Genomic DNA, 27,898 nt, shown 5'->3' with positions numbered 1-27,898 from the left:
ACATGCATGTTTATTCAGGAAGGCTTTATGGACCATCTCGAGGTGTTCATCTCCAGAGCAATACGGCAGATGTTCTTTATGCTTGACCCTCCTGTAAACAAAATATTGCTTGGTGGGGTTCAAACCCATGATTAATGGTTTCTATCTCAGAACCTGCAGACCTGTTGATTGATATTCAGCTAAGAGGTGTTATAAAATTTGAAATGTGACAAACGACATTAGACATTAGTGCATGGATTTTGTAATGTTTAATTATTAAATCATTTGTTGTTTTGAGGGAATCATCTCTTTGAATACTTGGAATTGCACTATATACTGTTTTTTTACTTAATGGTTGTGCACTGCAGTTATTTAAGTTAATACGTATGATTACCTGTAGGTTCAATTTCAAACTCATAATCCTGTGCTGGTGTTATCAAAACTCATTTATACATTTATACTTTATGGGAATCCTGCCTTTATTCAACTATTCTGACATTGTAGCCGTGATGGGGTGATACTGTTGACTTGCTTACTGTGATTTGTACAGAGTTTGTGCAAAATTTTCAGGTGAAATTACTGGAATTATTGGTAGTTTTGATTAGCTTGTACAATTTTAGGTTATTTTTGTATTTCTTATGTCTCTGAAATTTCTATTCACCCCTTGATAGAATATTCAACATTTTGCTTTGGTGGTTCCCTCGTTCCCTGGTTCGGAGTTATGAATCTGCTGGTTTTTCCCACACAAGCAGCAGGCAAAAGATGGCTTTTAAGAACGTCTTGCATATCTTTGAGTTGCCGATTGTGCTAGTGGTCCTGTAGGTGGCGTGGGTCAGCTTTCCCTTGCCTTTTATGCACTTTCTTCTCCATTTCCTCCACCGAAAGCTAATGTCATGGTGTCTCCACAGGAGTGTGATCCATCCCAGAAAGGCCTCGTCCCACCTCCACCATGAACTACCTGCGCAGGCGTCTGTCTGACAGTAGCTTCGTGGCCAACCTACCCAACGGCTACATGATGGACCTGCAGCGGCCGGATGGACCTGCCACTGTCCCTCCGCCCTCCCAGCAGGGCTCCACTGCTGGCCCGGGCCCAGTCTCATCCTCCTCTGCCTCCTCCTTTCTTAGCTCCTTTTCCAGTGTGGTCAAGCCCTCGCAGAACAATCAGAGTGCTGGACAGGCCGACACGTGGCCTTCTGCATCTTCCCTCTCCAAGCAGGTCCCGCCCACATCCGTCCCCTCGAAACCGGCCCCACCCACAACCATCTCCTCTAAGCCAACCCCGCCCACAACCATCTCCCCCAAGCTGGCCCCAGCCACGACCATTCCCTCCAAGCCGGCCCCAGTTGCGACTGCCCCACCAACGTTAGTGCCACGCAAGCCCAAGATTCTTCTGGTCATCGATGACCCCCATACGGACTGGTAAGAGCACCTAAACCACTGGGCCACATCCCAAAAGCCCACCAGGCTTCCTGTCCTGCTCTCACAGCCCAGCGCATTAATGTCTGTCACATAAATGGCAATGAATGAAAAGGTGAAGAGGGATCTGCCCTGATCACAAAGGGGCATGCAGGGTTTACACAATGTCTTGTTGTTATTGCCCCATAAATGACATAAGCAGGAATAATAAAGTGAAAAATGAGCAGGTGCAGATATTATATGGCTTCCTTTCTATAGTTGATATCAGTGTTATTCTACAATTACAGTACATTATAGGAGGCCCTTTCATCTTTTATGCCTTATTTAGAGCATCAAAAACTGCCCCATCCATCTGTGTGTAAAGTCAACTCTATTTTATGAAATAAGTCCGTACACTTATGTTGTCCTGGTTACCGGAGCAGGTACCTGACCAATGGTATACCAGGATACCTGCTCGCATTGGCTTTGGCTTCCTTGTGCTGCCTTCCATCTTAAGCAGGATGATCCCTTAATATGGCCCCGTATCCCGTCGCACCACTTGGGGCTGGGGCTTATCTGTGAGGCTGAGTCTTTCGTGTTGCTATCCCACAGGATCAGATGCCACCTCTGTGGGTTTTTAAACCTTAACAGAAGTAACGATCACATTGACTTTGAGGCCAAGTGTAGTTTTTGGAGTTCTAGTTTGTAGTGTTCACTTTAATCTTACAGCTGAGCCCTTCCATAATGGTCTGAGTAAATAGCATATTTTTATGTTTACACTTGAAGTTGGAAGGTTATGTACACATCGGTTGAAGTTATTAAAACTCATTTTTAATCAGTCCACAAATTCCATGTTAGCAAAGTCGGTTAGCACATCTGTTTTGTGCATGACACAATAATTTTTTTCCAATGATTGTTTACAGACAGAATATTTAAATTTTAATTCACTGTATCACAATTCCAGTGGGTCAGAAGCTTACATATACTTTGTCAGTATTTGGTAGAATTGCATTCATATTGTTTCACTTGGGTGATACATTTCAGGTAGCCTTCCACAATAGGCTGCTGGCCCAATTTTGGCCCAATGCTTCGCATAATTTTCCTTCCGTTTTAGTTTAACACAAAATCTATGGAGTGTTTAAAAAATGAGTTTTAGTGATTTAAGTCTATGTAAACTTCTGACTTAATCTGAATATTTTATTCTTCTCCTTTTTATGCAGTGCTGTGAACAAGTGTTAGGCTACCAAAGAAAATTACGCTTAAATGATCTGGTGATCTTCTAGCCATCCAACAAAGTATGAGTAAATTTCTGTGTGACATTTTATGTTTCTCTGCATCTGCATCATTTTAATTTTAGTTTGTGTTTTTTCCTGAGCAAATGTACACTAACTGCCCAGATAAGTAGCAGATAAAATCTTTTTGAAAACTTTTTTTTTGCTTTTTGTTACTGTTTTTTATTAAAACAGTTTCAAGTTTGCAAAAATATCTGAACAATGAATAAATTTGCTCAGCTGTACCAAATTAATTATAATTAACATCAGTTTTTCCACAATGTAAATTAAACACTCTTGAGTTTGCAGATCTCTAAAGTCTGCATTATACCAAATTACCTGCAATGCAAACTTGCAGATTGAAATCCTTACATTCTGCTGTCTCTTTGCTGTGTCTGGTGTCGCCCTGGACCAGGATTTCCAATCAACAAATGGCTGCTCATTTTAAAGCTGTTTGGGGAAAACATCAGTGCAGTGAAATAGGCGTGTGACGCCTCTCCAGTGAGACTCCAGGTTCTGTTCCCGGTCGACTGTGTCAGTCGCCCTTGGCCAAATGGCCCAGTGAACGGATCATTGACTCGCGTTTCGTCAGGGTCGTATCATCATGATCCTGCTGACATCCAGCGTCACCAAGGACCGTGGGTGGGACTGGCAGAAGGGGGCTCTCCTCCAGACGCGACATGTGGAAAGGAAGTGGGCGAATGACAGCGTACACACTGGGGCAGGGGGTGAATGGCGCTGGCTGTAATTCCCCCAATAGGGTGATGTGTGTGGTTTACAGGTTGCTCTTTGGCCATTCAGCTGGGTGATGTCACTCTTAGGTTGTGTAGCATGAACTTGGGCTCTGGCCCCTTTTTTATTTCATACCATTGCAGAAGGTTGGTCTTTTAGATGGCGGCTGCAGCAGCAGGGGCTGGCAGGTGGGAACACTGGCAGCAGCAGCCGACTGTTAGGGCGAAGCTGACGGTCCCAGATTAGAGCGTCAGACCTGCAAATGATGATGGAGATGGGGGGTGTGAATAGCTAACGTGATCCACCTCACTCCTAACTCTCTTTCTTCATGTTCTTAAAATAAACCATGCAAACTGAGGTTAAGGACATATGAGTTATCCTGAGTGTTTTTTTGTCATACATTGCATTTACGATTAAATTTCTTGATATTTATGCTTTTCGCCTGGGAATTTCTGAGTATTTTAAGAGGGTGTTTTGTTAAAAAAAACTGTTAAGAGATTCTTCCACAATGCATTTCTGTTCTTGAGGAAGTACAATGATGATATTACATAATAGGCAAGAAGGGCCACCAGTCTGGATATTGAACAATCACAATACAGAATTGTATCTGTCCAACAGTAAAGTAAGGATTCCAGTCATAATGGTCATTTTTCAAGTTCTCCACGGGGTGGCGCTGTTGTGCAAGTGTAAGAATGGCACATGACCAGGTGACTCGCGCTGATTCTCAGCCAAAAGAACATGACAAACAGCAGATGGTGCTGGTTGTTAACTCAAGGATACTGTTTGAATATAAAACTGCACTGATGTCCGCCTTGGTTCTTCTATTACTTTGGTCTAGAAAAACACAGCACTGTTTAGGCAGTGTGGCTGGTAACACTGTGGTTAAAGGCGCAGACATGGGACTGTACCACCCGTTAAGGCCTTCAACCTTAAGCGATCCTGCAAAGAGCCCAGTGGAATAAATGGGCAGAACATTGTAAGTTGTTTGCTTTTAGTACCATAAGGAGAGCAAACCCAATGCAAAATCTGTTTTGGTTAGTTTCCTGTCTCAGACTACTGTGAGCCTGTTCTGTTCCCGGATTTTGAACCAGCAACGTTCCAGTTAAGCACATGTTCTCAGCCGTCCAGTCAAGGTTCCGTCAGTGAAAACAGATTTTCCATATCACATGTCTAGAAACGTTTAAGTAGGCCTCTTGGGAGCCTCTCCTGCTGTGTGACTATGACCGCAAAACTCACTTTCAAATGAAAGTGTTTGGAAAGCTGGTCCAATGTTGTCACAAAGCATGAATGGCAGTAATAAAGGTAATTGTCTGGAAAATTACACATCACAGCTGATACAAAAATAATTCTGCCTTAAAATGCTTGTGTTTTAATGGTTGTCTAACTAGTTAGCATGATGTTAGTGCTTTATTCACTATGTAAAGAAAGGAAGAAATTAAAAGACCTATAATTGCTAGTTGCACAGAATCATTCTATGAGTAACGTTGATAAAATTCGGATAATACTTATCCAGTGGGCATGGACAGGCACGGTATTAGGGTTTGGATCTGGACTCCTATTGATTTACTTGACAGTATTTCACAAATCCCAAGGTTATATCTGTCAGTGGAATATTTTTTGTGGTTGGACATCGAGTTTATTACTATGAACTGCAAATTCTGTGTCCAATTTTACAGCATTGCTGTGTAGAGAATGCACTGAGGGCTTATGGGATTCTGAAATTCTCTCCTGTTGCAGTAGTTCAGGCTTTATTTAGTTTTGGTTCTGCCTGCTAGGACCTGCTATACATGATGAAAACCCAGTCGAAAAATTATCAGTCATCTCTAATGTCTAGGTCTGGGTGATGCTTATCTCTCAGGTCATTTAACATATAAAAGTTTTTTTGTGTCCTGTGATGCGCTGCCATCCCATCCAGGCTGTACCTCAGCCTTATGCTCTATGCTGCCTGGGAAATGCTGCAGACCCTCTGTCACCCAGACCGTGATAAGTTGTTGGCAGATAGATGGTTAACCTAGATATACAGACATGGATTATCTGTATATCTTATTAGACCAATTTATGTAGGTACCATAAACACATGAGTATGTAGCTTTTTGTTAGTTTTACTTTTCACTTTGTACTCTGCGAGTTCTCCTCCAGATGCACAGTACCCCGAGAGAGACGACTTTTCCCACACTAAACTAAATGGAGGATACAGGGCGTAGTGCAGGCGACTCTAGTGCGGCCACGGTACCAAGAGCTTCGACGAACCTCTCTAGATATTGTTTAAAAAGAAAATATACAATTCCCAAAAAGATATCAGATATGTTTACTTGTGTGAACTCTCCTGCACTAATCAGATTGTAGAGGAGGTGGGTCCAAGCAACCAGACGAGGCAAGACCAAGACATCTGATTTGTTGGTCCCACCTCTTCTAGTTGCTGTGAATCAATGTTAAGTCTGTAGATCTTGATCAGCCGAGACACGTGTGTGAATCAATGTTAAGTCTGTAGATCTTGATCAGCCGAAGGCTCCAGAATTAGTGCTTCTCCTTTCAGTTATTAACTCATTATTGACTATTAATGTAACCACTGGCTGACCCGTATCTGACTGCTGCCCGGCGACTCTGACTGACTTCTGGATCATGTTTATCGTTGACCTCGAGCAAGCAGAAACTGCTTTATCGCTATTGCTGCTAATATAGCGATTTTAAGTTTAGAATTAAAAGTGTAATGACCAGCAATACAAACATTGGTGTAAACTAGGATTGGTGTGGTCTACAGCTAAAGTAACTATAACATGTCAAACTGAGATATGTAGGGAAAGTGAGGACCAATCCCAGGCTGTGCTGATAGCAGCTGGTATGTGTCACGGACCCCATGGTGTCACAAAGTTAATGCCACATCTGGTGTATAAGATAGAATAGCTGGTACAAATTCGTCATACTTCCTGGCTTCCTGGAATGCTACCGTTCACTGACTGATCAGCAGGGATAGTTTACTAGAATCTAATATTTGATGGAGTGGAATGTGGGCCGGGTTCGGGAGGTCAAAGGTCAGTGCTGGGATCCATGGGGCAGTGGTAGAATACCAACTGCTCAGTGTTTCCAGAACATGCGGACGAAGGAGCTCAGCTCTGGAATTTAGCCTCGAGAAAAAGATTTTTATTTGATACCGGCCTTCAATTCCAGTAAAGCGAAGGCGTGTTTAGTTAGTGTGTTTTTTTAAGCGAGAGTGAAGCAGACGTTTTCCGTCTGTTTTACCCATAGAACATTTATATGAGCCTGGCTGAATATGTAATGTGGTGGGCACAGAAAATTGGATGGGGCAGACGTCTGTGAGCAGAAGGAAAGCAGAAGGGCAAATATTAAATAAGCTCGTCATAAGGAAAAAAAAAAAAACGCCTGTTGCAACATTTGTTACTGAAATTGAGGGAATCTCCTTAATCCTGAGGGTGTTCCCACACTTTATACAGCTGTGAAACTTACTACTCCTTTTGTGTGCCAACACAATGTCTGAAAACATGTTTCAGTCATGTTTAAAAAAAGAGCAATAAAACCAGGTGTAAATTGGTTTTGCTCATTAAATCAGTCTGCCACCTATCCTACAACTGTTTATCCACTGCAGTGTGATTGGGTGGGGGGGGGGGACAAGTCAGGGGGAACACCCTAGGCAGGATCATAGTCCATGGCAGGAACACGTACCCAAAATTGGCAATTTAGAGAGACCAGTTTCTGCAAATTGTCTTTTTAAGCCCCTTCCTTGAAGATTGGGGTGGTCAGTCTTAGTGTGATGATCCAGGGGAGCTGAGGGTCAGTCTCAGTGTGGAGATCATGGGGAGCTGAGGGTCAGTCTCAGTGAGGTGATCCAGGGTAACTGAAGGTCAGTCTTAGTGCGGAGATCCAGGGTATCTGAGGGTCAGTCTCAGTGTGGTGATCCAGGGTATCTGAGGGCCAGTCTTAGTGTGGAGATTCAGGGTATCTGAGGGTCAGTCTCAGTCAGGTGATCCAGGGTCAGTCTTAATGTGGAGATCCAGGGTATCTGAGGGCCAGTCTAAGTGTGGAGATCATGGGGAGCTGAGGGTCAGTCTCAGTGAGGTGATCCAGGGTAACTGAAAGTCAGTCTTACTTATAGCAGAGCCAGATGTCACCAAGTGGGAACTGAGAGAAGAACAAGGAAGAGGAGGCGTTTGAGGTCTGGCCTTTTGTTTTCCTTCCCCGTCACTCCTGCTGCTTTCTTCTGCGTTTGTGATATGAGACGTGTGTGATTAGATTAGCAGTACCTTGCACTTTTTCGTGACACGGCTGACAGACAGGTTCCCCTGCTGCTTTCACTTAACATTACTAGTCATTATGTTGATTAGGACATTTTTGGTTTGAATGTGCAGGTCACAATATTTACATAACTAAAGCTCTAGCAGATCATTGATATAGTGAAATTTTATTTTATCTTCACCATGTCATGATTTACCATGCCCAGTATTGTGAAACATCAGGTTTTCACATGAAGGTTTTGGCAGAGAACTCTTTATCTGTCATTTACAGAATATCTCTATTTTATCCTGTGATTATTTTCTTTGTAAATGCTTTCCTTTGAGGTTACTTGGGTAGGTCAACATTGTTGGTGTTTATACAAAGCTGGTTATTTTAGAAAGCAGTGCAGGCTGACCTTTCCCAACAGGGAAATCAAGGAGAGCTTTATAGAATCTGAACTTGCAATGCTGCAGTTTCACATTTGGTCAGAGCCCTGATCTCTAACCAGTCCCCTTCATCTTTTCTCTGTCTACCTTGCAGGGCGAGGTATTTCCGGGGAAGGAAGCTGAACGGGGCGTACGAGGTCAGAGTGGAACAGGTCAGTAGCATGTCTGAAGAAGCAGGAATGCTAGCATGTACATGTACTTATGGGTGAAATGGCAGTTAGCTGGTCTTAGCATGGTTAGCTAATGCTGCTTGTATTCTGGGAGGCCTAAATTTAAGACTAGCATTATGGAAAAGGCATAAATCTGTTGATTGTCACATTAATAGATTTTGGCATAATAACTAGCACTTAGCTAGATTGTGTAATGACTTGATTAACAAGTTGGGCAAAGAACAAATCATTCAAAAAGGAGGTTCAGTCCTTTACATAGATGATGGTGTTTGAATTGTCTGTCATTAAAATGGAATGTAAATGCCCGCTTTTCCAAGTAGTCATGCCTTTAGCTCACAGAAAAATCTGCATTTTATTTTCTTCCTGTTACATTTAGCAGGGTGGCCCAAACCTCTGTTATGTTTCAGCAACAGTTTAACAAATTCCTTGCAATAAATGCATTCAATATTCCAAGTTTAAATGGAAAACTTCCATTTATCGGATGGATTTCTGGATGAATGGATGCCTTCAGCCTTTTAGTTATACTAAAGTAAAATGAATGGAACTGATTGTTACAGTCTATTGTAATGTTTATATGTAGTCTTTCTTGTTTCCTAAAAATGCCTATTTTGCCCATAATACACCCATAATGGTTTCTTACTTGGATAGATGGACTTGCACTAATACAGTTCCAATTGTCGCAGATGATTTTGATTCTCTCTCCAAGATGGAGTATGAAAGTCTCCTTCAGGGATGCAGCAGCCTGATTCGAGTCCAGTCCACTCTCTGTTTGCTAATATATCGCACCATATTTTCCGGTTATAAGGAGTTATCTTGTAAATGGTAAAACCTGTCGTTGTCATTACTGGAATGAGTGTTAATCAAGTACACAATCTGTCTGCCTGTGTTCAGTATGCGGTTAGGGGACACCCTGGATGGGGTGCCAGCTCATCCCAGCACGCCCTCTCCCTCTCACATACACATACACACATGCACACTGGGTTGGCCCCCTGCTCTGGCTTATTCCCTGCCTTGCTCCTGTAGCATCCGGGATAGGCTCCAGACCCCTCGCGACCCCGAATAGCAGTTACAGAATTTGGATGGATGGATGGATGGATGTTAATATAGCATTGCTAGCATTGTCCTTATCAGCAGGACAGCACTATTTACGTTCACAAAACACTGATGGAAGAAAGTGCGTAAGGAGCAGGCTTGTCACTGTTCAGTCAGTGTTACCCACCTGCACCGTGCTTCACAGTGGATTGGCGATGCCGCTCCCATCAGTGCTTCCATCAACATTCCCATGTGCCAGGACTCAGCTGTGCCCATCTTCAGTCCTCCTGGTTAGCATGACATCCTTAGAAAGGCTGTCTGGCTTTGTAACTGAAGGCATGCGTTCTGTGTGGAGTACGAAGAAGGGATCCATGTAGGCGTCGTCAACTTGGCAGCTACTCATCTGCAATAAACAGGCCGAATTAGCTTGTTATCGACAGTGCACTGTAATTCCACCCACTATTGGCTTCAAAGCCTAATTTCTCCCTTTACGTTCAGCCAGAAACTCACAGCTGCCCCTGAGGTCAGCAGAAGTACTCTGTAACAGCAAGTGGAGGTACCCCAGCTGATTAGCCTCTCCCTTTCCATTTTGGCATCATTCTTCTGCCAACAGGGTCCAATTCTCAGTGGTCGATTGACCTGTGATTGGAGCTGATTGTACTCTTTATTAGAGCTGATTGGCCCTGTGATTAGAGCTCGTACTGTAGCACCAGACCAATTGACTGATTGAGCCACTCAATCAATATGCTTTTTACTACAGTCGAACCTCGGTACAACGTACCCCATTTATAACGTTTACACCAATACAACGTTCAAATTTCAATGTCCCGAATTCGCGTAATGCATTATTCCATTTGCCGGTATCGCTTAGAATGTACACCTTTACAGCGTAAACTTCGATATAACGTATGATTTTCAGAGGAAAATAGGCAAACTGACCTTCGTTACAACGTACAGCCTCATCTTCCGAGCGCGCACAATTCAGAATCGGCTGTTGCCGGCCATCTACATCGCTTAGCAATGCCTAACTGTATGACCCTATCCTCACGAAGCATTCCACGCCGGCCGGACTCTTTGCATGCAGCCTCCGTTTTTTCATGGTTTTGCATGGTGTCATGGTATCGAAATTTATTTCAGCCAATTGAATCATACAGGTGCATAATTTCGGTTTGACATTAGGTTCCAGTAAGGCGATTTGAACGATAAGCCGGCAGTGGATTTTGCGTTATGTCGGCTGTCTATGAGTAACTGATATTAACCTAGTTTGAAGAATATATAGTTCCTATTCAGAATAAGAACTATGTTCTTCAAACTACACAAGCTGTATGTCATAGTGTCAACTTGAGGGGTGTTTTATAAAAGTTTTTTTATATACATTTTGTGTTCTATCATTCATTTTGAGGGACTTGGTTATAACGTACTATGGTTATAACGTACAAATTCTTAATGTCCCCCGAGGTATGTTGTAACGAAGTTCGACTGTATATATTAAACATGTTTCTTATATTACCAAGTTTTAGCACACCTGTCTTAGCAATTTCGGTCAATAACTGTCATCCCATTAGAGGCAAGTTTGATATATATGCACTAATAGCAAATATTTGATGGAGGTCAAATAGCTGTATCCGTGTTTTGGAGCATGGGAATTGTGTGCTTGCTTCTGTTCCTGCTTTCTGTTTTATTTCTGCCCGATCAGGCTAATATTAGCTGAACTTTTGGCTTACACCACTGCTCCCAGACATCTCTGCATCTCTGCATGCAGAGGCACACGCCCAATGCTTGTCAGCACACATTACATTGATAACAGGCCACATCACTTTACAGTGCTTCAAGAATCTTGGAAGAAGAGCCATTATTTGCATACAGGCCTCCTACCCATTGTTCCAGACTACCAGATCTACAGAGAGGTCAAGATTCTGGAGTATGAAGAGAGGTCAGGATGCAGTGGGGTGTAAAATACTTGTCCTTTTCCTCCCAGTTGACCCAGCATGACATTAGCTCTTGGGTCATTCGGGGCAACATCTGCTGAGCGTAGCGTAAAGCTCTGTGAGGATCTGGAGGCCCAGTCACCCATGTTTTACACGATGGTGGCAGGGCCATACTTGGCTGTTCTGTGGCCGTCATGTCCTTTGATGGTTCGTCTACGTGGGCCAGGTGGAGGCCATGTGAGACATTCCACAGTGCTAGGAGAACCTGTCTGAGCCCAGCACTGTTCCCACCCACATCCAGTACAGCCTTGCCGTGGGCTGGTCAGCAGCTTAGGAGGCCACCCCGGACAGCCAACATGGTGGTCCCACAGTCGGTGGAGGGCAGATAGGTCACACATTAAACTGCTAACAGAAAATCAATGTGGTTGCAGTATGGAGCACACCTGTATCAATGTTTGGGGTGGACAAGGGATACAGATATCTTAATGACATTTACAGGTCATCTGAAGGTGGTCAAGCTAACACTGTTTCACTGCATAATCTATACTGCTGTGTTCTCATGTTCCCCTGGTTTGAGAGCCCACCATTTCCAACTATGATAAATGTAGATATACAGTATTTAATGGTAACCCTTGATTTGGATAGTCTACCTGCAGAGTATTTGTAGCATTTCAACTACTTAGTTAGAGATTCACAATTCAGCTGGTTCGCTGTGTCTGTAGATGTTAAACAGAATATATATCATCAACATACCTACATATTCTTAGAATAATTTAATTGAATTTGACTACTCACTCAACCGATGTTATATAAATTGTTGAATCTCAACTAAGTTGTTGAAATGTTACAAATACTCTGCGTACCATCTGTAGGAGGAGTATTCAGATGAAGTATTACCTGTTTAATTTACTTGCTAATGACTTTTAGATTTTTGTACCTTCTGCTGACTGAATTATTTTCTGACATGACCTAATACAAATGCTCTGTTATTTTAATTATGACCTGAGGTGAAGACGTTAAAATAATTATTCATTTCCATGGCTTCAGATATCAAGGTCTTGAGCACATTAGGTAATATTTAGCAGCAGTTATTGGAGTAAGCAGGCTGACTGACTCGCCTGTACTTTGTTAGGATAAGCTGATCTCAGTATTGTGTTATTTTAGGGCAGAGCAGGTGAGGGACACAGAGTGGATAAATGGCCTTTATCCATGGAAAATAACTGTTTTCGCCAGGTTTAGCTGTTTATACCACAATCGTGAGAGGACCCAAATGCAGATGTACAGAGTTTATTTCCAAATCCTGAAATCCGCCTAAAATTAGTAGTTAAAACATGAGCAGTATTTGGCAGGACAGGCAAGGGCATCATGGTGAAAAACACTAAATTCAAAACCTGATTGCAAACCCGATAACCACGGCACACGTTCGACAGAAGAACAGAGCAGTAAGGTTCCAGTGGCTTGGTGCAGTGCACATGCCTCGTGTCTCTCAAAGTGTGGTGACTGAAAACTGAGTCCTAATATACCAATATGTTGTTGTCTGCCTGTGAAGTTTGCATTGTATATGGTTATGTATGAGCCCTTGATGGACTGGCAGTGAACCTCAGTCTTGTGCCCTGTGCTGCCTGAGATAAGTGGTTAGAAGGATGGTTAAAGATGACAGTGGTTTATTGTTGTTATTATTATTTTAAATATTATTCAAATAGCCATGTTTAAAAACCCTAACGCTGCAAATGTTTATTTGTACAGGAAAATACTGGAGGCTTACTTAGCATGGTTGAGAAAATTGTGGGACTTTGTTTTTGTAACAGCACAAGGCAAAACCATCTTAAATCAACAGAGTATATCTCACATCAATATAAATAAATGTTTACCCAGCATTAAACAACTGAAGATTTGTGGCGGTTAAAGGACACACTTTCAAAATAACTTATCTTTGTTGAATAAAATGGATATTAAATTGGAATTGAAATGTTTCAATCAGTTTCTTTTTGGTTTGTTTGGTTTTTTTTGGCAGTGAATCTACAAACTTTGATTTTTCTGCATATATTACTGAAGTTTTAATCTTTCAGATCTGAGCAGTAGTTTGTTATTTTCTGCAAATATGTTTGTGGCTATTTAATGGGATATGGGTAAATAATGGAAACATAATTACCACAGTCCAAATTAGTGTTGTGGCGTATAAAAGAACAATATTTATAAAAAACTTCAAACACTGCGCTCTACCAGTACGGATGATAAATACCATCAGTTCTTAGACATTGTAAAAAAAAAAAAAAAAAAAAATTGGGTCCGAACTCAGATTGTTTGTATTTTACTAGAGGGGTTTACATGGGGTTATGTTCTGATGAACCCATCCACTGTAGAGCAAAGAGCTACTATAGAAACCATCAGAGTTTGGACCTGATCTCCATAATATAAAAATAAAAACTAAATTAATAAAACATAACGTTATGAAATAGGACAGAGAAATGATTTGCTGTGTCTACAGAAAAGTGTAACACAAGATAAAATTTAACCAGGTGTTTCGATTAAAGGTTTCTACTGCAACTGAGATCGACCGTGCTTGCAATTATATTTTTAATTATCTTATCTAAAGATTACAAGTTAATTGTTTCATTACCTCAAAATAACAAAGCTCATTTTCTTGGGAGAACGGGTTAATTTATTATGAGAAAATAAACAATGAACTTCTCGTGAGAAGACAAGCTTTGTTAACTCGAGAATGAAATTAAAATTATTTATTAAAAAAATAATGACAAGCACGGCCATTCTTGGCTTCCGTAGGTTTTAGTGTTGCCTGTTTGCTTTGGTGGTAATTCTAAGAGACCTCAAGAATTATTTTTAAAATAATTAATACCTATCAGCTTTGAAAAAAATAAATTAGCCATAAAACTGATAAGAAAACAAGAAAAGGAATTGTATGCTGTATAGATTATTAAACAGTTATGCTGTGTTTTAACACACTGTTATGCTGTGTTTTAACACATTGTTATGCTGTGTGTTAAGATTGTCCATCTTAAAGTGGTTTATGTGCATTCTGTAATGAATGCGGGTCAGATATCCATATCATACACCCATTCACATACTGTAGCATTCAGGTTCACCTGCTTCTTCTATAGTTAAAATCTGAATAATCAATTAACAAACAATGGATGCATGCGGTACTTGTTGCTAATGAAAAGATGCTTAACCCTCCTGATTTGAGCATCAAAACCAAGATAGACATTAGAAAGTCTCCACAGTCTGAGTCTGAACAACAGAACATCCATCCATCTGCTAACCCCTTACACTGGTCAGAGTCACGCGAGCCTAGAGCCACTCCCAAGCAGCACAGGGCACAAGGCTGGGGTACACCCTGGACGGGAGTCCGTCATCGGGCACGAGGCCGGGGTACACCTTGGACGGGTGTCCGTCACCGGGTACGAGGCAGGGGTACACCCTGGACGGGAGTCCGTCATCGGGCACGAGGCCAGGGTACACCCTGGACGGGAGTCCGTCACCGGGTACGAGGCCGGGGTACACCCTGGACGGGAGTCCGTCACCGGGCACGAGGCCGGGGTACACCCTGCACGGGAGTCCGTCATCGGGCACGAGGCCGGGGTACACCCTGGACGGGAGTCTGTCACAGGGCACAAGGTTGGGGTACATCCTGGATGGGAGTCCGTCATCGGGCACGAGGCTGGGGTACACCCTGCACGGGAGTCCGTCATTGGGCACGAGGCCGGGGTACACCCTGGACGGGAGTCCATCATGGTGCAAGGCTGGGGTACACCCTGGACCGGAGTCCGTCACTGGGCCACACACGTGCACACACAGGTTCGTATTCATATCTTTGTGGGGACTATCCCTTCATTTTTATGGACATAACCCTAATCCCAAAATATCCCTGCAAGGTCAAAATAACATGTTTTATCACATTGTGGGGGCATTCTACATGACGTAGGGAAGACATGCATACTTCACATATGCAGATCGGAGGCAGGATTCAAACTCTGGAAGTACTGTATGAGGTAGCAGTGACCAGGCAAATGGAGATCTTGAGGCAACAGTTGAACTGGTTACCAAGCAGTTGCTAGGCAGTGATGTCACTAGTCTTATACTGTGGCAACAACATCTGCTAGTAGATGGATAAAATGAGCTATGCACAGCACACAACGGTTCTTCTGCCATTGATGGAGCTGTCGTCATGTGGTTGCTAGGCAATGTGGTCACACTTCCCAGTGTGTTTCCTGTTGTTAGGATGCAGAGCACCAGCTCTCTGCTAAGATAACATTCGGGAAAAAGGCTGTGTTTGTGCATAAATGCCCTTTTTGTTGCAGTAAAATGACTCTATTTCCTTCATTCACATGCAAGTTGATTTTCCACTTTCACGTTGGATGTCTAGCTGTGTGTATTGGGCAGCTGGACATACAATGAAATCTCACTAATTGCCAGTTGATGAGTTTTTTTATACTCACATTTTTGAAGACTCAAGAATCACCAGTTTACTTTTCGTGTAACATCAGTTTTTTGTTTACTTTCAGAATTTTGCAGTGTTTCATGATTAATTTTGATCATTATAGTGCACAAAATACCAGTATATCAAAATTATTATTAAACCCCTACACCAAAGTAACTTACATGGCTTGTAGCATTAAATCTTTCCTATCAGAGTGTGTTTGCTGAAATTTAACTTGAAATTTGAGATATACAGTAAGTACTTTTATAAGGGTACAACGATTTCCTCCAAGAGCTCCGATTGGTCACTTGAACCCTCGGGGCAGTTCCCTTAACCTACATCTCAGTATCTGCTTCTCAACACTGCTGAAAGGAGCAGAAGCTGTGAATGTAGTGTCCTCCTCATTCGCCATTCACACGAGCCAGTGAAGCCCCCAGAACACGCAGTTTCTTCTCTGAATTAACATCATCATCTCTAGTGAGTGCTCCAGCGTAGAGCAAAGAATGAAATCTATGTATCAGATGCCAGGTGACACCCTATTGCCTCATAATTTAAACACAGAAAAATGGACTTGTGCACAAGACAGAGCAATTTGTTTGCATTTCTATTCTTCTGGGATGCTTTTAGGCTGACAGCAAAGATGCACATTTTATCATAAATATATAAAATTAGCAAAGAGTCTCCTTTTAAAAACATTGCCAGCTCCTTTACCTGCTCAGAAATCGTGTAACGGCACCTCAAAGATAGATTTGGGAGTCAATGAACTCATCGGCATTTGTGTCGACTGCTTTGCTAGGAATTAATCCAGGAAAGCAAATGCATTGTCTAAATGGTTACCATGGCAGCGAGAAACGGGCCCCATGATTTTTAAAGGCCAAATCCCCGACTGCTCATCCTCAGTGTCCGCAGTGCTGCTGACTTGGCTGGCAGGCTCAGGAGAAAGCCAGACAGAGCCAGTGCCATTCGCTTTTAAGGCATTATCTGAGCTCGGCCATCCTCTGCGGGAGTGTCACCACAAGCTTTGCTGGTCTCCCTGGTAGCTCACCTCCATTTACCACAGTTTTAGCACTCGATTGCTTCGATCCTCATTAATTCTGTATCAACAGACAAAAGCGTCACCATTTTGGATTGTGAACCATAAAAACCGTTAGTCTCTCATGTAGAGAGAGGTCCGTCCAAAGAATTATGGGTCTCTCTATTAGAAGACTGTTAACCACAAGCCCCGCTGACTTGCTGCAGCAAAGCCTGCCCATCTGTCTGGCAGAGGGACATCTAGCGCGAATCTGGCTGGCGTCCGTCACTAACCCTACACACTGGCTGCTTTCTTCGTTCAGTGGCTAGTGTCAGTAGAGTGTCCATGCGGTTAAAAAGGGATCGGGCCAAGTTCCTGTCCTTGAGACAAGACACACAATCAAGACAGTCTGTGTCTTACTCTGTGTGTAAGATGATGGCACCCACCCCACATTCTGCTAATGTGTGCTTGCATTCAGAAGCTCCTCTTCTGCAATCTCTGAAGTCTAGCAAAATGGTCGATTTATTTCTCCTCAGAGAAATCATTGTTCTCCACAGAGAGGAGAGACTGGCCAGTCTCTCACTGGCTGACTCATCTTCATTTCATAATGATGGTTGTGCTTTTGTTATGCATAAATACTGCGGAGTCCTCATAAAAATCGCATTAAAATGCATGTTTAGATGTAAACTCTATGATTCCTCTGTGTTCAATGCTGACTGTACATCCCTGAAAGTGCTGCCCATTTTGCACAGATAATATACATCTGATATTCTGGCTTGAAAAGATGCAGCTGAACAGAGACTTACTGTATTGTGGAGACTTTCATTGAAATTTCAGCCTTAGGAAAAGCTTTATTTTTTGGCACAACCTTATATTATAGGTGGCTCTGAAACCAAAGGGTGTTTTAAAATGCAAACATCTGATTGAGGTGCTGGGTGTTGCAGTATTTTTTTCCTGTTCGTCTTCCTGAAAACAGCTGAGAAGAATCCGCACTTGTGGAGCACGGGGTTTGTTGGCCGGTGCTATGAGTATCCGCTCCTGTCCTGAGGCACTGCAGCCACTGCCCTGTCAAAATATGATAAATCATAAATGTTTCCCTTAATATCGCGTGCTGCTAACTACACCGGTATTTTCCGTAGCCACATAAATTGCTCCGCTTTCACATTTGAAAACAGAATAGTTATTCATTTTAAGGTCACCATTTGGAAAAATCCAGACAGCACGAAGGTCACAGATTACTTTACAAGACAAAGCAAAACTTAATAAAGATGAACAAATATGCAGCATTAAAAAAAACAGGAATAACTTTTGTTAGAGAAAAAGTAAACGTAAAACGACATGTACACAACTCAATAAATTATATGTGATGTGTAAGCCATGGCAAGACCCTACACAATGGATGGCAGAAAGGCATACAAATATAAATGGCCCACAGAGCGCCCCCCAGTGGCCAAAAAAGGAAATTATATTGAATTTTCTTTAGTGCAGCATTTCTTAAAGCAGTCGTGAGGGACCCCCAGACAGTCAGCATTTTTGGCTTCCTCCTGGCTGCCAACACCCTTTCAGCAGGTATTCGGTGTTCTTCATTGATTGGTTCATGTGTACTGGGAGCTGGGAGGGAGCACTGCTCTAATGTGTTACACTTGGGGGTCCCTCCCCCTTCCATACCTGTAGGGAGACAAAGACAGAGGGACATTGGAAGGGTTTTGTATTTTTCACCCCTGAAAATCCCAGTTGATGTGGTGGTTGTGTATTCGGGGGAGACCTTTGTGAAAATGGGTAATTGGAAATTCCAAATTCGTAGAAAACTAAGAGGAAAAAGTGTCTTCAGGGGTTGATCAGGAGGCCCTTAACAATTAACGTCCCTGCACTTATGAGTCATGATGGGAATTAATGGCAATTGTGGGAACGTATCGATTATTGCACTTTTTAAAGCATGCTGTTCTGTTTTGCAGGCCGAATTTTCGGAGATCAACCTTGCATCCTATGTCATTGGTGGATGCATGATTGACATGCAGCTAACGAGAGGCGGGACCAAAGTAGTCAGGTAGGCTGGGCAGTGTCACATACCTCTAATGGCATTCCTGAGGATGACCGTAGCTAGCTAATGGCACTACAGTCATTACTGCATTAGTGTTAGGCTACATTTCCTCTTATTTAATCATTGACATTGTATCTCACACTTATAATTTTATAAGCCAGTTGACCAGTTATGAGGTGGTGTGGGACTCTGTGGGTTAGAATGCCTGTTTGAATTGCGGGGCCAGCAGACTGATGCTGCTATTGGGCCCTTCAGCAAGGTAACCCCCAGATCCAGGGGTGCTACATGGTGGCTAAGCCTGTGCCCCCCCCCCCCCCCCAGATATACTATGTGCCTCATGGAGAATGCTGGAGTATGCAAAAGGACAATTTCCCTACCGGAATCAATAAAGTATCAATATTTTATTATAACTTTTAGAGTGGTATGGTAGCTCAACCAGGCTTTGTGTGTGTGGATGTTCCCCTTGTGTTCTTGCAGATATTCCACAGCCACTTACACAGGTTTTCCCTAGAGTCCTGACCATCCATCCATCTTCTGGCCACTTACCCTGGTTAGGGTCACAGGGGGCCCACGGCCCGTCCCAGATATAAACCTGGGGTACACCCACACAAGTGTGGACAATGTCTCCAGACTGCATGTCTCATGGAATCTGGCGAGAAATCAGATTTCACTTCAATGTGCAAAATGTTATTTGGACATAGGAAATTGTTTGTCACGAATCGGAGGTGTTCGATAATAATTTTATTGTTGAAGTAAATGAGGTAATCTTTACTAAATTTGCATGGTTTACTGTACAAAAGGGACAAAAGGCACAGCTTGAATGTGCTACATGGGACTGTTCTCCCGTGGGCCCACCACCTGCCAAAGGAGCCATAAGGGTCCTGTGTGATGTGGACCAGGCAGCAGTCAAAGGCAAGGACCTTGGTCAACTGATCCCCAGGTTGTGAAACTGGTTTTAGAGACATGGAACTTAACCTCTCAGGTGGGAAAGGGGCATGAGCTAATGTGGAAGGTAGAGAGATACCATCTAGATATAGTCAGGTTCACCTGAACACAAAGGATGGTCTCTTGAACTAAAGTCCTGGAGAGAGACTGGATACTTTTCCACTTTGGAGTTGCCCTGAGTAAGAGGTGTGAGGTGGATTTGGGTCTACTTATAGCCCCCCCCCCCCCCCCCCCCGGTTTGGAGCCAGTGCTTTGGAGGTCTACAAGAAGGTTGAACAGAGGTGAACAAGAGGGTTGCCTCCTTTAGACTTTGAGTCAAGGGATAGGCTCTGACTCTTGTCTGTGCATATCCACTGAACATCAGTTTACAGTGTCTGGCCCTCTTGGAGACCTTGGGTGGGGTGCTGGTAGGCTACCCCTCTGGGGACTCCATTGTTCTCCTGTTGACTTTAACACTCATGTAGGTAATGACAGTGAAACCAAGGAGGGTGGGCATGGGAGGAACAGCCTGCTTGATCTGAACCCCAGCTGTGATCTGGTATTGGACTTCTATGTTAGCCATAGTTTGTTCCTAACCAACATCGTGTTTGAGCATAATTGCACCTGGCATCAGAACACCCTAGGCCATAGCTCTTTGGTTAATTATATAGTCGCATCATCGGGTCTGAACCCATATGTCTTGGACACTTGGGTAAAGGGAGTCGCTGAGCTGTCAACTGATTTGGATCATATGGTGGGGGAAGTTGCTGGACAGACCTGTTAGACCCAAACGTATAATGAGGGTGTACTTGGAACATTTAGCAGAGGCCCTTTTCTGGGAGATCTTCAACTCACACCTCTGGCAGAACTTCTGTCATATTCCGAGGGAAGCTGGAGACATTGAATCCGTGTGAGTCATGTTCCATACCTCCATTATTGCGGCAGCTGTCCAGGGCTGAGGCTCTAAGGTTGCTGGTCGTGGCACCAATCCCCAAACCTGATGGCGGACACCAGCGGTAAAAGGAACCATCAGTCTGGAAAAGGAGGCCTTCTGAGCTTAGCTACCTTATGGGACTCCAGGGGAAGCTGACTGGCACCAGCAGGCTAAGCAGAATGTGGTTTTAACAGTTGCAGAAGCAAAAACTTAGGTGTGGGAGGAGTTTAGTGAGGCCATGGAAAAATACCAGTAGGATGGAGTGCTGTTGACCTGAAATGGGGATATAGTTAGTTGGTGGAAGGAGCACTTTGAGAACTTCTTGAATCCAACTGACACACCATCCTTGGAGTAAGTAGAGCTGGAGGACTCAAAGGAGGACTGCCCTATCACTACTACTGAAGTCACTGAGGACGTCAACTAGGGTGAATGAGATTCGCACAGATTTCCTGAAGGCTCTTGATGTTGTTGGGGTGTCTTGGCTGACATGCCTTTTCAACATTGCGTGTAGGTTGGGGACAGAGCCTCTGGATTGCCAGACTATGGCTCCCATTCGTGAAGGGGTGGAGTGCTCCTTCAGGTTGGGGATGAGTTACTGCCTCAAGTGGAGGAAGTGGGGCGTCTTGTTCATAAGTGAGGGAAGCACGGTGCAGTTTATTGACATGCAGTGCAGTGCAGTGTGAGTTGTTATGTGAACAGTGTACTGGTCTGTTATGAAAGAGTGAAAGCTAAGTTGAAAGGAGAACCTATTGATTTACCAGTCAGACTACAGTATGTTCCTATCCTCACCTATGGTTAGAATCTCTGGTTGGTAACCAATAGAATGTATTGTGGATACAAGCAATGGAAATGAACTTCCTTCACCGAGTGTCTGGGCTCGGCCTTAGAGATAGGGTGAGGAGCTCAATGTAGAGCTTCTGCTCCACTGCATCGAAAATAGACAGTTAAGGTGGTTCAGGCATCAGCATAGGATGCCTCCTGAAATCATCCCTGGTGAGGTATCTCTGGCATGTCCAACCAAGAGGAGACCCCTGGCAGACCTAGGACAGGCTGGAGAGATTATATCTCTCAGCCGGTCTGGGAGTGCCTTAGTATCCTGCCTAAGGAGATGGGGGAGATGGCTGGAAAGAGGGAGGTCTGGGCATCTCTCTGCTCAGACAACTGCCCCTGTGACCCAGACCCAGATAAGTGGTGGAGAATGAATGGATGCATGGATACTGTATACATTCAGAGTATTAATAAATAAAAGCTGAATGTTAATACAAACTTTAAATGAGTCGTTTTTTTGGATGGAGGAAAAGAAGTGATTACATAATTCAATACAAAAAGAACAGAGGAAAGAAAGAAAACAAAGAACTAAAAAGCTTAAAAGTTCTGGGACGGAGTGGTGGCTCTGAGGCTAGGGCTCTGTGCAAGGTTGCTGGTTCAAATCCCATGAATGCCCAGAGTGCTTCTACTCCATTGGGCCCTTGAGCAAGGCCCTAAACCTGCAGTTGCTTTGTCCTGGGTATGATGTTAATCTACATCCAGCCCTACAAGGAGGTCTTCCAACTCACAGGGAATAACTTGGGGGTTGGTGGCAGGATTTGGCCACTGGGACAAAACTCACACTGGTCCATTTGGAGTAGCGTGGTGCTGAGGTATCACCTGCCACATGGCTGCACTCAGGTTCTCATCCCTGAGGTGGTTTGTCATGTTGTGGGTGCGGCAACGCATTGTAATCAGTGCCTGCTCCTTACCTCTCCTACCTCTTAAAAGTTGTACTGCAAATCTTTTGATAAAATACCTATAATGAAATGTTTTTTGAAAGATGCTGTTTGTAGAAGTTAGTTTATTAATGACATTCTACAACATTTTTTGATCTTTTTGTGGAATTCTAGTTGTCTATCATACATTTCTTTTGCAAGTTCTATATGTGGTGACCATATGCACACAAATGAGCATGTCTAAAGATAAACTCTGGTCAGTGGGAGTTCATCTCACCATTCTGCTGAGGTGCACGTGTGCACCAGGTTAGTCGAACATGATTCCTGCTGGAAATTCGTTATGTAAGTTTTAGGTGATCGTGGCCTGGACGCGCAACTAGTCATCGACGTGATGTTTGGTGTTTAGAATACCAAGGTCTTACTTGTGAGAGATGGTGTCCAGGGGGAGAAGCTGTGCAGGGATACCTGTATGGAGTCGGGGCTCGTGCAGGTCCAGCTGAGCCTGGGGGGGGGGGGGGGGGATTACGAGGTGCAGATGGGGAGGGGAGGTAGTGAGATCGACGACTGGCTGTCAGGGAGATCACAGCTCAACACACATGTTTGCTCAGTGCTGGTCAAATCAATGACTGCTGAATGGACATAAGCATGTAAATCACCCCCATTATCAAAAGTCTCCAACATAATGGCTGCACGTGTACATCAGTGAAGTGGAACTTCAAATTATAATTGGATTTAAATGACTCTGTTCTAAATTTAAGCCCCATTTACACATGATGTAAGGTAGGTCTCAGGCAGAGATGGTTTGCCTGGCTGATGTTTGGCTTCCCTGTCTCAATCTAAGAATAACAAGATTAAGAAGCCGCAGCCAACCCCATAAAGGAATTCATTCTGCTGCCAAGACTCCTTCCCCCAAGGAAAGGAGCACCACGTTTCTGAAAACCAACCAGCTTCCTTCAGGCTGGGTGGAACGTGCCATAAGCCAGGCACTACCGTGCATGCATAGCTCACAGGAGAGTTGGAGAAAATCAGGTATGCGTAATACTAAATATAGTCCGGGGTGGAATTTCTTATTTTGTAAATATCATATGCTAGGCAAACGTCCAGTGTGACCCTTGACTTCTTTGAGTTGGGCCATATGCTCCCCATGAGGGGGATTGAAGAGAAAGACCCTGGATGCACTCGTGCCATCTATGGAAGGATGAAGAGGTTTCCAGTGATCTTCAGCACGCTGAAGGATGCTTAGAAATGCACTGTAGTGACAGTGAAAGCTCAATGGTTAATCATTTTACTGGCCAGTTATCAGAATGGGGAGAGACAGGAGCAGCTGCAGTTTAGCTGTTAAGTAAAGAATTCCTCAATTCCGGCAGGCTGATGGACTCGTCTGGTCATTCTGTGGTGCTGGGGAGACTTCAGAGCCAACATTGTAACGGGGTTATCCACTCGAGACAGGTTGATGTCCACGTCATCGGATGAATGTGTCTCATAAAAGCGTAGTCATGACATCTTTCTCAGCAGTTATTACGGGTCATATGCAGTTATTAGCCTGGCTTTGGTGGTACAGCAAGACGCCCTAAGGAGGATGACGGTGGTATGTGTGTGCCAGAAGTGGGCAGCCTTTTTCATGCAGACTGGATTTGGAAAATACTGTAGCCTTTACTTGGGTACATTTGTCAAAAATAAAAAATTTAAAGTAGTTAAATGACAAATAGTTTATATACAGTACCAGTCAAAAGTTTGCACACACCTGCCCATATTAAAATGTATTAGTACTATATCTGTACATTTTAATTATAAAGACATACAAAGTATAAAATAATGAATATGGAATTATTCACAGATGAAAAAAAATCTAAAATAAATAAATTTGATGGGGGGTAGCCCTGTGTGTTGGGGCTCAGGAGGTTGTCAGTTCAAATCCCAGGGTCGGCAGAGTGATCCCACCATTGGGCCCTTCAGCCGGGCCCTTAATCCCAATTGCTCCAGAGACCAGCTGACCCTATTGTCTCCTCTATGCCAGTTTCATGAGGTGGCCTCTTGGGATGCTTTTCCAGCTGTCCTGAACACATGTGCTAAGCACTCATTGGCCATTTTTCCTCCACTCCTCCAAAACCATTTTCACTGTGCTTGGGTAAGGTGGCCAGGTCATGTGACAAGCGATCACTGTTCTTTGTAAGGCGGCTTGACGTGTCCTAACCTTTGACGGGTACTGTATGGTGTTCGGTTTAAAGCTATAGGAACTTTAGGATTTTTATTGTGTTTATTTACTAGACACATTTGTCCAAAGCAACATAAAAGTGAGAAAGTGAGGTCAGCTAGTGTCCCGGGAGTAATTGAGGTTAAGGGCATTGCTCAATGGCCCAACGGTGACATCACCCTGGATGCCACGGCATTTGGCGACCTTCCAGTTATGGGCACAGAGTGGTAACCTACAGAGGCACACACTGCCTCATCCAAAAAAAGAGATATAAATAATAATGACACAAAAATTTCAGTACATAACATTGTTTTATTGTTGGCGGATCCTCAGGCCAAATTAACATGCGTGAGAATGCAGATGGAGTGCATTACTTTGCTGTAAAGATATGCTCTGCTTAGCTTATGTCACTGGGAACCGAGCTCAGGTTGCCATGAAGTCGTAACATCTGCTCTCCTGTTTGGAAAGTCGTAAATCACGCGTGCCGAGTATGCTAACAATTCTTCTTATCCCATCTTGTGTTGATTTAGTTTCACATACTTCAGATTGCATTACAACCGTGTGAATGGTTGTTTACCTATCATTTGATTTATCTTAGCTTTAATTAAGTTTTTTAAATAACCTCAAGTCTCATCTAATCTTGATTGCATTAACAGTTTATAATCTTGGACATTAGTTGTCAGTTAATATTATAAATACGGAGCATTTTCTCTGGCATCATACAAACTGCATTACACAGTATTACATCACACACCCAGTTTGAAAATGAGATGCGTCCCTCCCAGTTGACGTATATGGCAAACATTCATTCTCCTGTGTCTTCTGGTCCACAATCACTCATCTTATTGTAACCATTATAACAGGCCGAGATTTTATTTCGCACTTTTATATATTGCCGTGGAACTCCAAGGAACAGCTGCTTGTTCCTTAATCACTTACCGTGTCTGGGATTTCACCTTTGAATGACATCGGTAACCAAGGAGTTCCATGTTCACCCGTGACAGTTCAGGGCTGTTTCAGGGGCCTCCCCAACACTTCCCGTCCTGCTTTGGAGTTTCAAGTAATCTCACCAGCTGCTCAGTCTTTTCCGAAAGGCGAGGCAGGGCTGATTGGTGGCCAGTAATTGCTTAAACTTTAGTAATTTGAAACAGGGCCGTGAGTGGCACTGTAGTATCATAAATCCAGGGTTAGGGGATTGATTGTGACCCCAGCTGTTTCTTCTGGGCACTTTTTGGTGAACTGTGCTGTGTGAAGGACTGGCAACCTGGGTCAGGCTTCAGGCTGAGTAAACTGTTATGGGAAATGGATGTGTAATACATAGTAGTCCTGTGTATGTATATATTGCATTTAAGTACCCAAGTTTAGGTGCTGTGCAGCTGTCTGATTGGTGCAATTTCCAACCAATCAAAGTTCTGTTCATGGTTTTTGTTTTTTTGCAGCCAATCGTCTTTCTAGGCTGTTGGCTTTGTGGCTCCTCCCAGTTGGCGGCTTTTCACATCAAACCTCTGTGCACCTCAGAAATTTGCAGACTCTCTGGACATTCAGTTTAATGTCCTCCACTAGGTCTGGTAGCAGCATTCAAACACTAAAACCTTTAGTACAACAATTTCTTAAATTTTACTTGCGTTGATTTTATAAATAAATTTTTTATAAATAAATATTAGCTGTTCTCAGTGGTCTCAGGGTGGCATGGTGGCTCTGAAGTTAGGGATTTGTGCTAGAAATCAGAAGGTTGCCGGTTCAAAGCTTGTGAATGCCAGGAGTGGTTCTACTCTGTTGGGCCCTTGAGCAAGGCCCTTAACCTGCAGTTGCTTTGTCCTGGGTTTGACGTTAATCTATTTCCAGCCCTACAAGCAGGTCCTCCAACTTACAGGGGAAATCTTGGTGGTTGGTGGCAGGATTGGCACTCCGGTCACCAGAAAAACCTCACACTATTCCATTCAGACTAGTGTGGTGCTGAGATATTACCCACTGCACGACTGCACTTGGGTTCTCATCCCTGATGTGGTTTGTCATGTGGTGGGTGTGGCAACGTGCTGTATCAGCATGTGCTCCTTACCTCTCTCTCAGTGTTTTGTACAGTGATCTTATCCCTGCCTGGAATCTTGTCACACCTTTACACTACAGTGCACATTCAGGCTTTAATATATAGGCTACTAATGTGCTGGACATTGGATCACATCACATTTTAAATCTCTCAGTACTGCATTAACATGGCTTGGTGTTAATCATGATGTTTTTAATTCTCTTTAATACATACCTTTAACTGCTAGTCAATACTCTACCCCGTGTATAAACAACACCAGGATATCCTAATATGCTGTCATATCATGGCTCGCCAGACACAGCAAGGAGATGTCAGATAGTCCTCATATTGTTTGGTTTCTTTTCCCCTATGAATGGCTAGACAGCCAGATAGGCTGCTGGTTCCGCACAGATATACAGCGATTATATCCTGTAAACATGTCTGACGCTGCTCACTTTTGACATCCAGTGCTTGTGCTGCGCGACGCTTGCAGCCCGACACTTTGTAGGACCAGAGCGTGTAAGTGGTGCCCTGTGGTCATGATGATATTATGGAGGCCGGATGGCTTAGCGGTCCACTAAGAATTCCTGCTTCTTCTTACATAGACACACAGCCCTACCACAGATCTTATCTCAGGTCCATTCTTCTGAGTAGGGCCAGACCCCACTCTGGACAATAGGTGGTGTTTGACTATTAAAGAAACATCTATTACTCTCTGGCATTTACCAATTACAGCCAGGGCCGGGGGGTGGGGTGACAGGGCCTGGTCCTGGGCCTGTACAGTATACTTAAACATGGCTTCACGCTATTCCACTAAAGAAAGACTTTTCCCAGCTAATGCATGTGTGGCTTCAGACAGTTTCCTAATCACCCGCTGATGCACTCTAGCTCTGCCCAATCGGTGGCGAGTCGGAGTTCAGGCCTTGCTGGACCTCTTCCCGGCGCGCTTTGAAACGAGCGGGATTTAGCTGTGTTAATTAGGCAGCCTGTCCCACGCTCCATTCCAGAACAAGTGCTTGTTTTTCCTCCCCGTCTTTCTGTTCCCCTGCAAGCAGCCGGCTGAAATGTAAAATGTTACTGTAACGCCTTTAAATAAGAAGCGCTAATGCGATTTGTGGTGCTGGGGAAGTGGACCAGACATCTTCGACTCTGAATTATCACGAGAGACTGAGTCGGCGTCCATCAGATCCCTGTTTAATTCATTCAATCATTAAGCAGCGCCCTTGCATGTATGGCCTTACCACGAGACTATAATTATATGTAGCGCAGAGGGTTGCTACCCAATCCTCATCTGTTTTTCTGAAACGAACATTTCTCATCAAATCATGTTAAAAATATCATTGTCATTGTCACACAGATGGGCAGTGACTACATGTATTTATTATATAATCACACTAATATTTTATGTCACTTATGTTGTGCTGAGAATAATTAAATCCG

At 43.5% G+C, this 27,898-nt stretch overlaps 1 protein-coding gene across 1 annotated transcript in view; it reads left to right on the top strand.

Annotated features, from left to right (window-relative positions):
• The window catches only part of syn3 (synapsin III), a 77,784-nt gene that overhangs the window by 5,623 nt on the left and 44,263 nt on the right, over positions 1-27,898 (top strand). The window contains exons 2-4 of the mRNA XM_023817814.2: positions 888-1,398; positions 8,148-8,205; positions 18,589-18,680. Of these exons, the coding sequence (XP_023673582.1) occupies positions 929-1,398; positions 8,148-8,205; positions 18,589-18,680 (620 nt within the window). The 5' untranslated portion in view covers positions 888-928. The remainder of the gene's footprint in view (positions 1-887; positions 1,399-8,147; positions 8,206-18,588; positions 18,681-27,898) is intronic.

The sequence above is a fragment of the Paramormyrops kingsleyae genome, chromosome 1 (assembly GCF_048594095.1).
Source record: "Paramormyrops kingsleyae isolate MSU_618 chromosome 1, PKINGS_0.4, whole genome shotgun sequence".
In the NCBI taxonomy this organism is placed as follows: Eukaryota; Metazoa; Chordata; class Actinopteri; order Osteoglossiformes; family Mormyridae; genus Paramormyrops; species Paramormyrops kingsleyae.
Note: the sequence above shows the minus strand (reverse complement) of the source record. Positions and strands in the feature narration are given on the sequence as shown.